Here is a 12,932-nt window from a genome sequence, read left to right as displayed (position 1 = left end):
TTTAGATGAAAATACTGTGTTTATGACCTCAGATGTCTTTGTGATTAATTCAGATTAATTCAGAAAATTTCTTTTGAATCAGGGATGAAGAATAATTGCAGTGAATGCTATAACATTAATCTTTGGCTAAGTAGAATTTTGGCATCAGTTGAGGTCTGTGGTAAGTTAATATTGTTAAATTGGTCAAAATTAAGTCAGTTATTTTTTAGTAAAGCAGTAAAAATTTCATAAGACTGAAAACATGGCTTTGATTGTAGAGCATTACAATTTTGCTTAACCTTTTTCTGGTGAAACACAACTTTTTGGAATAATGATTAGTATAGTTACCAATATAATACATGGAGGTTAGCAAAATATACTGTATTTGCTATTTTATATAGTATTATGACTGTGGCTTCCCTTGTGGCTCAGCTGGTAAAGAATTTGCCTGCAATGCGGGAGACCTGGGTTTGATACCTGGGTTGGGGAGATCCCTTGGAGAAGGGAAAGGCTACCCACTCCAGTATTCTGGCCTGGAGAACTCCATGGGCTGTATAGTCCATGGGGTTGCAAGAGGTCGGACACGACTGAGCGACTCTCACTTTCATGACCTAAGTAACAACTGAATATTTATTATGATCTTCAAGAAGATACTTCAAGCAGTTCTTTCCAATTCTTTTTGTTCTTCTGAAGCCTAAAACCCCTCCAGGTCCTTCATTCTCAGACAGATTCTCCTCCCATTTCACAGAATGTGGCACTCCCTCATTTTCCCATCCTCACTTATGAGCTTATAGTCATCATTGCTGATTCTGACCACCCCTTGCAAGTACAGTGAAAAAGTAGGACGTCCTGTTTCCTGGAGGTGCAAAAAAGATGTTTCCACCTATGCTCTTAATTCATTACTTTTTATCTTCTTTTACTTGTATATCAGTTATTACCTGGTTCTTGTCATTTCAGCCTATTTCCACTGTTTTTTCCCGCTATATATGGTTTAATGAGCTCAACTTTTTTGTATCATTGGGTACAGATACATATGTAATGAAGAGAGTTGATCCTTCTTAATTCCTTTCTCCCTTTTCTTCTCCGTCTTCTCGAAAGATCTCTTTATACTTATTTTAATTCTTTCCTTAGCAGTCTGTGTTTTAACAAGCCTTCCGCATGATTGTGATGCACACTGAAGCTTGAGAACCACTGCCTGCAGTCCATACTTGTGGATTAACCAAGAAACTCGCTATTATTGTTATAAATTGGGAGCGTAGGTTATAGTTTTTAGAGGACTGTTAATGTATACTTACATAGACATAGAGAGTCTATGGTTGGATGAGTTGTTCTTTAAACCTGGAAACAGTTAATTGTTGGTCAATTAGGTAGGATTAGGTTTGGCTGTTAGTTTTGGAAAACCCAAAATAGCAGTGGCTTAAAAAAGAGGATTCTTTCTTTCTCTTTCTCTCTTTCTCTCTCTCTCTCTTTTTTAATACAAGTAATCTAGGTTTGGTGACTGCATGATTTGCAAAGACTGAAGCTTCTTTACTCTTATTGTTGCTCTACCACCTTCAACACAGCGTCTGGTGTGATTCAGTTTGGTTACTGTGGCTCTATGATCAGCCTTCTCACATTCTAGTCAGCATGAAGGAAAAAGAGGAGCAGTGATATCTCTTCTTTTTAAAGACACTTCACAAGCAGTTGCCCAAACTTTAAGTCCCATAAGCCAGAATTTAGACACTGGTCACACCTAGTTGTAAGGAAGCTTTGGAAATAAAGTTGTTATTTCAGGCAGCCTTGTGTGAAAATATAATTAATGATTTAAAAAATTGTATAGCATTATGTGGTTTGCATTTACCATAAATGATTTACCAGTTCCCTGTTGTTAGACAGTTAAGTTGCTTATAAAATTTTTGTTGCTATTTTTGTTGTTCAGTTGCTCCGTCATGTCCTACTCCTTGCGACCCCATGTACTGCAGCATGCCAGGCTTTCCTGTCCTTCACTGTCTCCTGGAGTTTGCTCAGACTCATGTCCATTGAGTCGATGATGCCATCCAACCATCTCATCCTCTGCTGCTCCCTTTTCCTCCTGCCCTCAATCTTTCCCAACATCAGGGTCTTTTCCAGTGAGTTGGCTCTTCTCTTTAGGTGGCGAAAGTATTGGAGCTTCAGTTTCAGCATCAGTCCTTCCAATGAGTATTCAGGGTTGATTGCCCTTAGGATTGACCAGTTTGATCTCCTTGCAGCCTAAGGGACTCTGAAGAGTCTTCTCCAGAACCATAGGCATCAATTCTTTGGTGCTTCAGCCTTCTTTATGATCCAGCTCTCATATCCGTATGTGACTACTGGAAAAACCATAGCTTTGACTTTATGGATCTTTGTCTGCAAAGTGATGTCTCTGCTTTTTAATATGCTATCTAGGTTGGTCATAACTTTTCTTCCAAGGAGCAAGCATCTTTTAAATTCATGGCTGCAGTCACTATCCACAGTGATTTTGGAGCCCAGGAAAATAAAGTCCCTTATAAAATTTTTGTTGCTATAAACAAAGTAAAAATAAACAATTATCTGTCTTTAAAAAGTGAATTAGTGAGCATAAAAGCTACATGTTAGGATATTGAGTATTATTGGAAAGAACTTTGAAGTAGTAGAAAAATCAGTTTGAGAGTTTCTGCCTAAGACGAAGATACGAATCCTAAGAGAGTAGTGGAATTAAGTAATAACTTACAAAGTTTGGACTTTTAGTCATCTGGTATAGAAAATTAAAGAAATACACAGTATTGCTGACTTACCTAAACTAATGCAGTAAAATGTGGATAACGTACATTTGAATATATAAATGCTTTAAGCTTTGTACATTTATTTGAGTCTGAGTCATATGTATTGATCTTTTAGTATTGAAATGACATTTTATTTTTGTTTTAGAGTACAAATCTTTCACTTTAAATTGATTTATTCTTTTCCTTTTCCTGAGCTTTACTTAAGTTTAGAAAAGAAATAAAACGTTATGTTCTAATATGCATATACTTTCATTAGACTTACTATAGATTTCTTTTGATTGACAGGCCTTTTTGCAAATGTGTAATCTGCCTATCAAAGTGGTCTGCAGGGCAAATGCAGAATATATGTCTCCATCTGGTAAGTGGTTTTTTTTTTTTTTTCCTCCTCTGTTAATACTCTGCATTGATAGAATTGCAGTGATAGTCCAGTTTGTACCTAGATTTTTTTTAAAAAATGCCTACATTATCCTGTAGATTGTTAAGTGTATAATAGCACTGTGGCTAAGAAAAACAATATACATATTTCAATTAGAAATACTTTATTGCTAAAAAAAAGTGCTAACCATTGTCTGAGCCTTTAATGAGTCAAAACCTTTTTGCTGGTGGAGGATCTTTCCTCCGTGTTGATGGCTGCTAACTGATCAGGGTGGTGGTTGCTAAAGGCTGGGGTGGCTGTGTCCGTTTCTCAAAGTAAGGCAACACTGAAGTTTGCCTCATTGATTGCCTCTTCCTTTCACAAACGATTTCTCTGTAGCATGTAGTGCTGTTTGATAGCATTTTACCCCACAGGAGAGCTTCTTTCAGAGCTGGAGTCAGTCTTCTCAAATCCTGGTGCTCTTTTATAAACTGAATTTATGTAATATTCTCACTCCTTTATTGTCATTTCAACAGTCTTCACATCTTCACTAAGAATATATTCGATTTCAAGAAACTACTTTCTTTGCTCATCTGTAAGCAGCAACTCTTCATCCTTTAAAGTTTTATAACAGAATAATAATGAAAATGTTTGAATTATTGTGAAAATTACTAAAATGTGATACAGAGACATAAAGTAAGCAAATGCTGTTGGAAAAATGGCACCAATATACTTAGTGCAGGGTTGCTGCTGTAAAAATGCTCAATATTTGCAAAGCACAATAAAAGTGCAGTAAGATGAGGTATATATAAGCTCTTTGTTCCAAGAACTCCAAACTGGATATTGGAAATGAGAAATACACTTTGCTCTCAAAATGTACCACCCCAAAATACTCTTCAGTCTGGACATTCATTCACAAATATTTTTCATTCTGTAATCATATTATCTCAGAGGACCTGCACTATTTCTAACAGTATAGTAGTTGTAAAGATTTTATCCCAAGTTAAAAAAAGTGTGATCTAATGCTTGTGCAGATAAGATTTTTTTTTCTCTTTTGCAAGATTTATAAAGCAGTAGAAAAAAAGAATGCAGAATTCAGTGTTTTTATATTGGTAAATGGAAATGTCTTCTAAATTCATTTGCTGAGTTGTATTCCAAAAGGCCTGTGTTTTCTTTGTAATGTTATCCTATGGATGCAGATGAAGCTTTTGTTGGTGCAGTGCACCTCATCCATTACCCTCAGTCTGTCTGAGCCGGAGAGGAGTGAATCTATTGAAAAGGACCATGAAGAAGCCCGCTGTTAGTGTGAACTCTATTTGAACTAGGTCTGACAGAGTTTCATCCTCTAGCATTTGAGGTAGACTTTATTACTATTTGGAGATTGTCATCTCTGATTATTTCACCAGTTATTAGTATTTATAAAATTAAAATATTACTTTTTAATGTGATATTTACTTAGAGAAGCCAGTTTTTCTTTAAATTAAATTAATTTATGTATTTTAATTGGAGGCTAATTACTTTACAATATTGTAGTGGTTTTTGCCATACATTGACATGAATCAGCCATGGGTGTACATGTGTTCCCCATCCTGACCCTCCTCCCACCTCCCTCCCCATCCCATCTCTTCATCCCAGTGCACCAGCCCTGAGCATCCTGTCTCAAGCTTCGAACCTGGACTGGTGATCTATTTCACATATGATAATATACATGTTTCAATGCTATTCTCTCAAATCATCCCACCCTTGCCTTCTCCCACAGAGTCCAAAATACTATTCTTTACATCTGTGTCTCTCTTGCTGTCTCGCATATAGGGTCATTGTTACCATCTTTCTAAATTCCACCTATATGCATTAATATACTGTATTGGTGTTTTTCTTTCTGACTTACTTCACTCTGTATAATAGGCTCCAGTTTCATCCACCTCATTAGAACTGATTCAAATGCATTCTTTTTAATAGCTGAGTAATATTCCATTGTGTATATGTACCACAGCTTTCTTATCCATTTGTCTGCCAGTGGACATCTAGGTTGCTTCCATGTCCTGGCTATTGTAAACAGTGGAGAAGCCAGTTTTTATAAGCATACTATTTATTCTTTTTTTCCCCACATGTGTTGGGAGCAAACTTTGTGTTATAATTCATAAGCTAGCATACCTTCAAAGATTGTTATTCACTTAATTCCTGATATTTTTTGAGTCAGATACATTCATTGATGCACCATTATGTGCTTAAACAATTGACCTCAATGGTTGTCTGAGATATGAAAGTAGTAGATGTAAAAAAAAAAGTCTTTATAAATATTGTTTAAATATAGGTTGATTTATTGTAATCTGAAGGGAAGGCCTAGTTAAAGTTTTAAAAATCTATCAGTCATGAAACAATGTCCAGGCTTAGTTCATATAATTTGAATAATTAGTATTTACTGCTGCATAGTGATTTGTTAGTGTTAGCTCTGAAAAGGGAGTATTATGTTATTATATGCAAGTGAGAGCTCTAGAAATGAATCTTGTTTCTTTCTTTTATTTTAAAATTAGTAATTAATGTTAGAAAATGTTTAGAATTTAATATACATGCTTAACTGTAATTTTAAAAAGTCATAATGTTACAAAACTCTGTATTAATAAGACATAACAAGTTTTGTGTTGATTTCCTTTTTAGCACAAACTTTAATTTACTGGTCATGTTCTCACATTGTTTTTCCCCTTCCACAGGTAAAGTACCTTTTATTCATGTAGGAAATCAAGTAGTATCAGAACTTGGTCCAATAGTCCAATTCGTTAAAGCCAAGGTAATAAAAAAGATATTAAATGGATTTAATCACAGTTACTCTTAAATAGGTCATTCATCATCTTTAGAGTGTTGTAGCATTTACATTTATTTTAACCTAGTTTTATAAAATGCTGATAATAAACTACTGGAGAAATATTTCTAAAGTGTATAAGTTTTTTTCTTTTTCCTTTCATAATGTAAATCAATGGCAAAAGAGGCCGTTTGATCTTTACAAAATGAGAGATAATTTTCTCACTCATGTTTATGAGAAATTTTGGTCACAAATGAAAACAATTAGGTTGTTGTAAAATATCAGGTTAACTTTTGAGTAGGGAGTTATAGAATGTTTACAAGTTGAATGTACTCCTTTACCCATTATTCAATATAGATTTTAATAGTTATCAAAGAACAACCTCCATTAACATTTTGGGGGACATCCATCTAGAATTTTTTTTGCATATGTAGAAAAATATAGGTAATACTATTAGTATTATTTTGAAACCTGCCTTTTAAGATCATCAATATGTTTAGAAATTCTTCCATGTTAATGACTATAGATATGTATTATCCTTTTAAATTGTTGTATAGTATTCTTTTGTATTCAGTTCAGTTCAGTCCCTCGGTTGTGTCTGACTCTTTGCAACCCCATGGACTGTAGCACGCCAGGCTTCCCTGTCCATCACCAACTCCCGGAGTCTACTCAAACCTATGTCCATTGATTCGGTGATGCCATCCAACCATCTCATCCTCTGTCGTCCCCTTTTTCTTCCGCGTTCAATCTTTCCCAAAATCAGGTTCTTTTCCAGTGAGTCAGTTCTTTGCATCAGGTGGCCAAAGTATTGGAGTTTCAGCTTCAGCATCAGTCCTTCCAATGACTATTTAGGACTGATTTCCTTTAGGATGGACTGGTTGGATCTCCTTCCAGTCCAAGGAACTCTCAAGAGTCTTCTCCAACACCACAATTCAAAAGCATCTTTTGTATTAGAATTTTTTTACTTAATTCTTTATTGATGGACACTTAAGTTGTTGGTGGCTCAGACGGTAAAGTGTCTGCCTGCAGTGCAGGAGACCAGGGTTCGATCCCTGGGTTGGGAAGATCCCCTGGAGAAGGCAATGGCAACCCACTCCAGTACTCCTGCCTGGACAATTCCATGGACTGAGGAGCCTGGTAGGCTACAGTCCATGGGATCACAAAGAGTCGGACACGCGTGAGCGACGTCAGTTTTCAGTTTGAGTTGTTGGCAACTTTTTGCTGTTATTGAGTGCTAAAATAAGTATTCTTTTATATACACCTGTGTATACTTGTTAAATTATCTCCTTAGCATAAATTCCTAAGAGTGATATTACACTGTTACAGGGTATACATTTTAAAAATTTTACAACACATCATCAGATTGAACTAAAGTTTATACTATTTTATAAGTCTAGTCATTACTGTAGTGTATTAGAATTTAAAAATTAGTGTCTATTTCCCTATCCTTTACTAATAACACTTAAAAAAAATCTTTGACTACTTTATAAGTTACACATGTCAATCTTTTAGAATTTATTTTATTACTAAGGTTTAGTGTCTTAAAAAAACACAGTTTACTGACCATCCTTGTTTTCTTCTTTGGTGAAATAATAAATTTTATCTCTTGAATGATACATTTTTATAATGACAAGTAAATACTTCTTATTAATATTTTGTAGTCATAGCAAAGTATTATTTTTTCATAATTTTCACATAAAATAATTATGTTTTAGGGGCATTTTGAAAACTAATCCTTTGGACATCTGCAGTAAAACATTGATGTTTATTACTTGGTAGTAAGATAACTGAAAGTTTTTGTATGTTTAATATGATGCTCTTTAAAATTTTTTTAAATTCCCTTTAGGGCCATTCTCTTAGTGATGGGCTGGATGAAGTCCAGAAAGCAGAAATGAAAGCCTACATGGAATTAGTCAACAATATGCTGTTGACTGCAGAGGTATAACAGAAGATAATAGGCCTTGAAAATATGCTTTTTCTCTCGTAAAAGATTATCTTTCTTATGGCTTATTTTAAAGTTACTGAAATAAAGGAAAATAGTCAAGTAAACTCTAGGGCTACTATGGTTACCCAGATTATTTGGTCATTATGTTTGAATAAGTTGCCTGTTTTTTCTTTTTGTAAACAGGAGTGATCATTTTATTTTGGTCTTGTGAAGTTTTCTTAAATAATATCCATAAAATACTCTAATGGCATTTAGAGATATATTTTATGAATAAAAAATATTTTTTAGGTACTATCATTAAGCTTAATAATTCTGTGTAGAACATTAGCCAAGGGGGGGAAAAATGCTCACATATGTGACTTCTATGATATTGGTTTATAAAAATTACTCTGGCAAGAAATAACTTACTTTATCCATTTTCTCTTTGATATTCTAAAGTTTTGGTGACTGTTTTTTTTTTTCCTAGCTGTATCTTCAGTGGTGTGATGATGCTACTGTAGGAGAGGTGAGTGGTTCTGCAGCATTTATCTTAATTAAAATTTAATGAAAAAACACTTTTGCTCAGAATCATAAGTCCCTGCTCATAAATGAAACATTGTGGTTTGTACCATTAGTGATATAGTTTTTCACTTAACTTTAATTTTGCTTGCACATACATTTTAGGGAAGCTATGTGTTGTTTTATATAACTGGTTGCAAAGTACATAAAAGTTTATATATTTTTAAAGGGAATCATTTAAAATTTTAATTTTAAGATTGCAAGCTATGTTTTTGTTTCTCAGAAAATATATTTCCTTTAGAAATCTATTTGTGAAAATATTTTTAGGATCGCAATTTTAACATAATCTTTTTGCTTTAGATCACTCATGCTAGGTATGGCTCTCCTTACCCTTGGCCTCTGAATCATATTTTGGCCTATCAGAAACAGTGGGAAGTCAAACGTAAGATGAAAGCTATTGGATGGGGTAACAAGACTCTGGACCAGGTCAGTTCAGGTTGAAGTTAAACCCTCAACTTTAATGCATAAAGAAAAAGAATTTTTAAAGTTCATAATCCTTAAAAAAAAAAATCCCAACATAATAAAATTAACAAAACATTTGTTCTTATTTTCTCTGACAGGAAGTAGTGTATTGTTTTGTAAAAATCACACATGCTTATTGTAAGACAAATTATGTATGTAATACAGAAGACTTCAAAAAGGGAGTAAAAATTGCTTTGGATCCTACCACCTAGAAACTGCCACTGTTAACTATGTGAAGAACATTCTTCTAGATGTCTCTTAATAACATTTTTAAAAAGTGGAATCATATTATTCTTGCCACTCTCTAACCTAATTTTTTTTCCATTCAACAATACACTGTGGGCATTTTTTATGCCAGTAAATATAGATCTGCAGCATCAGGGCTTTAAAAAAAAAAAAACAAAACCCTGTTAAATGCAGTGCTTAAAATTCCCACTTTTCTTTGGTCTTAAATTTACTGAAATAGAAAAATTATAAAAATACGAGTTTGAGTATCATTAAGTTTATTAATGTCTCTCTTTCAAGGATCCCCCTAGTCCTAGCAAGCCAACCATTGATTTGTGCCACTGGCCATGAGGAGGATTGGGTAATTGAAAGGAACAGAGGAAATAAAACATTTCCACTAGTGGAAAACAACTCAAATGCTTCTTATTCATGGTAGATCAGTAGTGTCATCTTTATGAAGCAGATTTTTTAATATATGTGAAATCATTTGATTATATGGATTCAGGAAAACTTTTATAGGGAGTAGAGTATTGAGATAAAAACTTTCTTGATCATAATCCTTATGAAAGGAAATTTGTTCTCAAATTTTCCTATTTCTTATATAGAAAGTACTACTTATGCTCTCTATGTGGTCTCTTGTCTGATTTAAATATACTATAAAAGGTTACCTAAATTTATCATAATATATGTTACAAATGAAGTTTTGGACACATTTTATTGCTTGCTAATTTAAATATTTTTCTTTGGGATCTGTTGCTTGTGTTAGGTCTTAGAAGATGTAGACCAGTGCTGTCAAGCTCTTTCTCAAAGACTGGGAACACAACCATATTTCTTCAATAAACAGTAAGGATTTTATTCTTTTTCGTTAGTTTCTTTTCTGTATTGTTATTTTATCATATATATAATATCATTTTATCATAGAGGAATTGTTTTATCAAGAAATATTTATGAAAACAGTTAACATTAAAATTTATTTTTGCATTCATTAAACCTTTAATTTCTTGAGTATCAGGCACAGAACTAGCTTCTGGGAGACTAAGATTTCTAAAATGTGGTGCTAGCTATTAAGAATTTTCTCCTGAAAGCAGACATGTAAACCTGTCATTATAGAATGATATAGAGGTTCTACTAGAAACACATCAAGGTGCTTTGTATGGAACTATGATATCTTAAAATTCCGAGCTTGCAAAGTACTATTAAAACATGAAGTGTAGCCATTGTCTGTATAGGATAATTCCTTGAGGACTAGAAAAGTGAATAAAACTAAACAGTAAAAAATATTGTTGGATGGACAAACATTATTAGAAACTTCTCTTTTTAAAATTTAATGAAAATATTTGTAAAGCATAGAAATGATTGTGAAGGATATAGATTTAAAATATGTATGTATATATGTGAATTGAGTATTTCATGTTTCATTAAGATAGAATTTTTTGTAATTTGGAAAATAATATCTAATGTTGGCAAAGAATGAATTTTTCCTTTTTTTTTAAAGTTACTATTTTACTATATCAGAATCAGTTATCCTGTGATCTAGTTTAAGATGGGTTTCAATAAGCATTTTAACCTCAGTGGTTTGCTTGGAATCGAATCTTTTTTTAGCTTTAATAAAAATCCCTTGACTTTTAGATTGATAATTTTTAAAAAGATTTATTTGCTATTATTTATTATATCTTCATAGGCATTCATCTGTAGCTATATCAAACATCTTTTGGTAGAGATATTAATATTTGTAGCAAAAATGACAATGATGATAGCTTGGAAATATTTAAGTTATATTAATGTATATGCTGTACAATTGATATTCAAATAAAATTGGAGTCTGTTGATCTTTGAAGCAGAAAATGTCATAGTGTTCAAACCCTGAAATCCTGGTAGGTGAAGCTTTTATATGTTCTTATTTCTAGTGATGTTTGCTATACTGATTCTAGTTGTTTAGTCTCTAATACAAAAGAAATGTATCAAAATGTTACTATTATGTAGTTCCTTTTCTTTCTGATACAGGAATTCATAGGAGCTGAAAAGCTCAAAAAGGGTATATTTTATTAATCCACCTTGAACATCTGGAAGTTCACAGTTCACGTAATGTTGAATCTTGGCTTGGAGAATTTTGAGCGTTACTTTACTAGGGTGTAATTATTTTTAAACTTGTAATTGAAAATTCAAAGTTTAGAATAGGTGTAAAAATAAGATTTGTAACTGAGAAACTGTTTAACTGGTATTAAGATTTAGGTTTTTGAAATAATTTTATCTTATATAAGACTTAAACATTTTTATTTTTGAAGTATAGAATAGGTTTAATTTAATTTTACACAATTGTTTAATAATATTAAAATTTATTTCCCTGTGAATCCTCTGCTTACCCTCTAAAATTAGAATCAGCTTTTCTTCTAGCTTACATACTGGACATGTTGAGAGGCCTCATGAAAGCAACTCAGTCACTCTTGAGAAGAAAGAGAAAGAGAGTTGAGGGAGATCTTGCGAGAATTTGCTGTTGCTGTTTAGTGCTAGGTTGTATCTGACTCTTTTGCGACTCTATGGACTGTAGCCCATTAGGGTCCTCTGGTTCATGGGATTCTCCAGGCAGGAATACTGGAGTGGGTTGCCATTTCATTCACCAGGGGAATCTTCCCAACCCAGGGATCGAACCTGCGTCTCATGCATTGCAGACGGATTCTTTACCATGGAGCTACCAGGGAGGCCCTGCAGCAAGAATAGTAATTGGGAAAAGGAGACTAAGAAGCTCAATGGTGGAAAGGAAAAAGGAAAGTGAATTTGAAAACAAATTAGAAATAATACAAAGTAGATACTCATGATTGTTGGCCTTTTTATCCTTCATGATACATAGTGTTGGTGTGTGCTTAGTCGCTCAGTCTCCGACTCTTTGGACCCCATGGACTGTAGCCCAGCAGGCCCCTTTGTCCATGGCGATTCTCCAGGCAAGAAAACTGGAATGGGTTGCCATGCCCTTCTCCAGGAGATCTTCCCAACCCAGAGATTGAACCCGGGTCTCCTGCATTGCAGGCAGATTCTTTACCATCTGAGCCACCAGGGAAATTCATATTTTTAAAATGAAAGTCAAAATCTGTACTATCTGTTGTATACACACAACCTTGCTGATGTGATACCTGTTAAAACACTTATACAAAGACTGAGTCATTTGTTCCCTTTCACCTGGGGAGTGGATTTGAAATAAAAACCTAAAAGTTTTCTTAAAGTGATTTATTGATTCATTAAACATATACTTATTGAGAACTTACTTTGGGCCAGACGTTGTTCTAGATAATGGGGACATAACAGGAAACAAGTAGACAGTGTCCTGGTGGAAGGAGACAGACGATTAAAGACAAATATGAGAAAGTTTTAAGTGCCATATAGAGAATTAAAATAGGATCACATCACAGTAAGTGACTATATGCCCACTTTAGTTTGCATGGTCAGGGGAGACTTTCAGATGTGACATTTAAGCTGTATTCTGAAAAACAAGGAGGAGCCAGCAATGTGAAATCAAGGGAAGAGTGTTCCAGGTAGCAGGAGTAGTTGGGTCAAGTCCCTAAAATTGGCTAGTTTATGTTCAGAAGGAAGAATCAAAGCCATTTATGGTTGTGTGTTGAAAATGGTAGGAGGTATGGCTGAAGAGGTAAGCCAGAGCCAGATCATCTGAGACTTGTATGCTTTGGGTAAGGAGTTTGCATGTTAGTGTAAGTAGAATGGAAATTCATTGGAATGTTTTATGCTTGGCGTGGTATGAGCTGGTGATATTTTTTAAAAAGTAGCAGAGCAGTTAAGTAGAAGCAGGGAGATACAGTAGGAGAGTACAGTGGTCTTGGTGAGATGATGGTGGCTCAG

General features: G+C 34.1%; 1 protein-coding gene across 4 annotated transcripts in view; it reads left to right on the top strand.

Moving 5' to 3' along the window:
* MTX2 (metaxin 2) overlaps positions 1-12,932 on the top strand; it is a 76,195-nt gene that overhangs the window by 59,618 nt on the left and 3,645 nt on the right. For 3 of the 4 annotated variants that reach the window (XM_055572139.1, XM_055572141.1, XM_055572142.1), the window contains 6 exons: positions 3,024-3,096; positions 5,805-5,881; positions 7,740-7,832; positions 8,305-8,343; positions 8,697-8,822; positions 9,850-9,926. In XM_055572139.1, the coding sequence (XP_055428114.1) occupies positions 3,024-3,096; positions 5,805-5,881; positions 7,740-7,832; positions 8,305-8,343; positions 8,697-8,822; positions 9,850-9,926 (485 nt within the window). The remainder of the gene's footprint in view (positions 1-3,023; positions 3,097-5,804; positions 5,882-7,739; positions 7,833-8,304; positions 8,344-8,696; positions 8,823-9,849; positions 9,927-12,932) is intronic. The other variant, XM_055572140.1, reaches the window with a different exon arrangement.

Source organism: Bubalus kerabau, chromosome 3 (genome assembly GCF_029407905.1).
Source record: "Bubalus kerabau isolate K-KA32 ecotype Philippines breed swamp buffalo chromosome 3, PCC_UOA_SB_1v2, whole genome shotgun sequence".
Lineage (NCBI taxonomy): Eukaryota > Metazoa > Chordata > Mammalia > Artiodactyla > Bovidae > Bubalus > Bubalus kerabau.
The sequence above is the reverse complement of the archived record's forward strand: the minus strand, read 5'-3'. Positions and strand labels throughout refer to the sequence as shown.